General features: G+C 42.7%; 1 protein-coding gene across 1 annotated transcript in view; it reads right to left on the bottom strand.

Moving 5' to 3' along the window:
• The window catches only part of LOC101863438, a 5,314-nt gene extending 4,519 nt beyond the window's left edge, over positions 1–795 (bottom strand). Inside the window, exon 1 of the mRNA XM_005099225.3 lies at positions 14–795. Coding sequence (XP_005099282.1) covers positions 14–158 — 145 coding nt within the window. The 5' untranslated portion in view covers positions 159–795. The remainder of the gene's footprint in view (positions 1–13) is intronic.
• Between the last annotated feature and the right edge of the window lie 575 nt (positions 796–1,370).

The following is a 1,370-nucleotide window of genomic DNA, read 5'->3' as shown; positions in this document are numbered from 1 at the left end:
CCCCCCCCCTCACCTGTGTGTGGTTGGTTCCGTCCTCCCATTGCCCCGCTGTTCCAGCTGTCAGGCAACAGGTTGATTTGGCCCACCGCTAGGCCCTCTGACGTCATCAGAACACACAAGAGCACACCGAGGCTGACAAGAGAACATACTCTCATCATGGCGAATATAGAAAAAACAAACAACTTTAACTCACGAAAAAGAATTATGCGATCAAAATTAGAAGATAATAACAATTATTATTATTTTAAAAATCAGTGGGTTGCTAGAGAAACGTGAAAATAAAACGAAAGTATTCTGTTTTTTCCCCCTTTTTTTTGTTTTTGCTTTACAAATCTTGCTAAACACACACAGGCCTTCACAGAGTCACTTCTCAACTGCCCTCTCCAAGATGTCCGAATTCCTACACGTCTCACACTGACAGTGGAACTGGTAAGACTCCGCCTCTAGGCTGGTGCTGGTCCGACGATGCCAATCCTAGAACTTCCGAAAATTGTAAGCTCTCTAGTCTCTAGCGTCGGTTGCTTTGACGATGCTAGTAGCAGTAAGAAAATGGCCGCTGGTTTGACACACCCACTTATTTCCGGTACGAGGGAACGCCCGTGGTACGGTAGCCTAGCTCTTTTCTCTATACGGTAAACGAGGGCACAGGATGGACACAGAAATTGGCGATTTTGCACACGGCCGGGCCCCCTCGCCTTCGCGCCACTTCCCGCCGTGTGGAGGAAAAAAGTTGAGACAGAGACAATAAATTGATGATGCTCTGCGCACCTGACCCCAACTTACTGTCTCCACTGGGAGTCCTGTAACGAAGACAATGGGGATTTTATAGCAGTCTCTTTTCCTTGCTTTTACTGCTCACACGGAAAGCATGCAGAATTCCCACATCTACATCCCCTTATTTTGATGAATCATCTAATATCGCGCGCACAAGGATGATTAATTCCATCTCTTTCTTCAGACAAACAACACATTATGTTCCCTCAAACAAAAATAGCAATAAAAAGTAAAACACTTATTTTTCTGATTTGCAAGAAAGAAAGAAACAGAAGGTCATTTTTACCATTATCTTACTCCTACCATTGCAATCATAATGTAATATAATACGTATATCTACTGCCGTTGTGGTATAGATTTAGCATCGGAATACCCTTGGGTTAATATCAGGATGTTGATTGTGTATCTAGAATCTAGCTTTAAAATTATTATCGTTAACAATAATAATTGTTCATCTATAAATCATAATAAGCATGTGACTGGGTCTGTGTATGAGTGCAGGCATTTGTTATGCGTGTATGTTATCTATGTGTGTGGGAGAAGGGATGTGTGAGAGAGTATGTGTGTATTGGTGTGGTCTCTCTCTCTCTCTCTCT

This window comes from Aplysia californica, unplaced genomic scaffold (assembly GCF_000002075.1).
Source record: "Aplysia californica isolate F4 #8 unplaced genomic scaffold, AplCal3.0 scaffold00206, whole genome shotgun sequence".
NCBI classification, from domain to species: domain Eukaryota; kingdom Metazoa; phylum Mollusca; class Gastropoda; order Aplysiida; family Aplysiidae; genus Aplysia; species Aplysia californica.
Note: the sequence above shows the minus strand (reverse complement) of the source record. Positions and strands in the feature narration are given on the sequence as shown.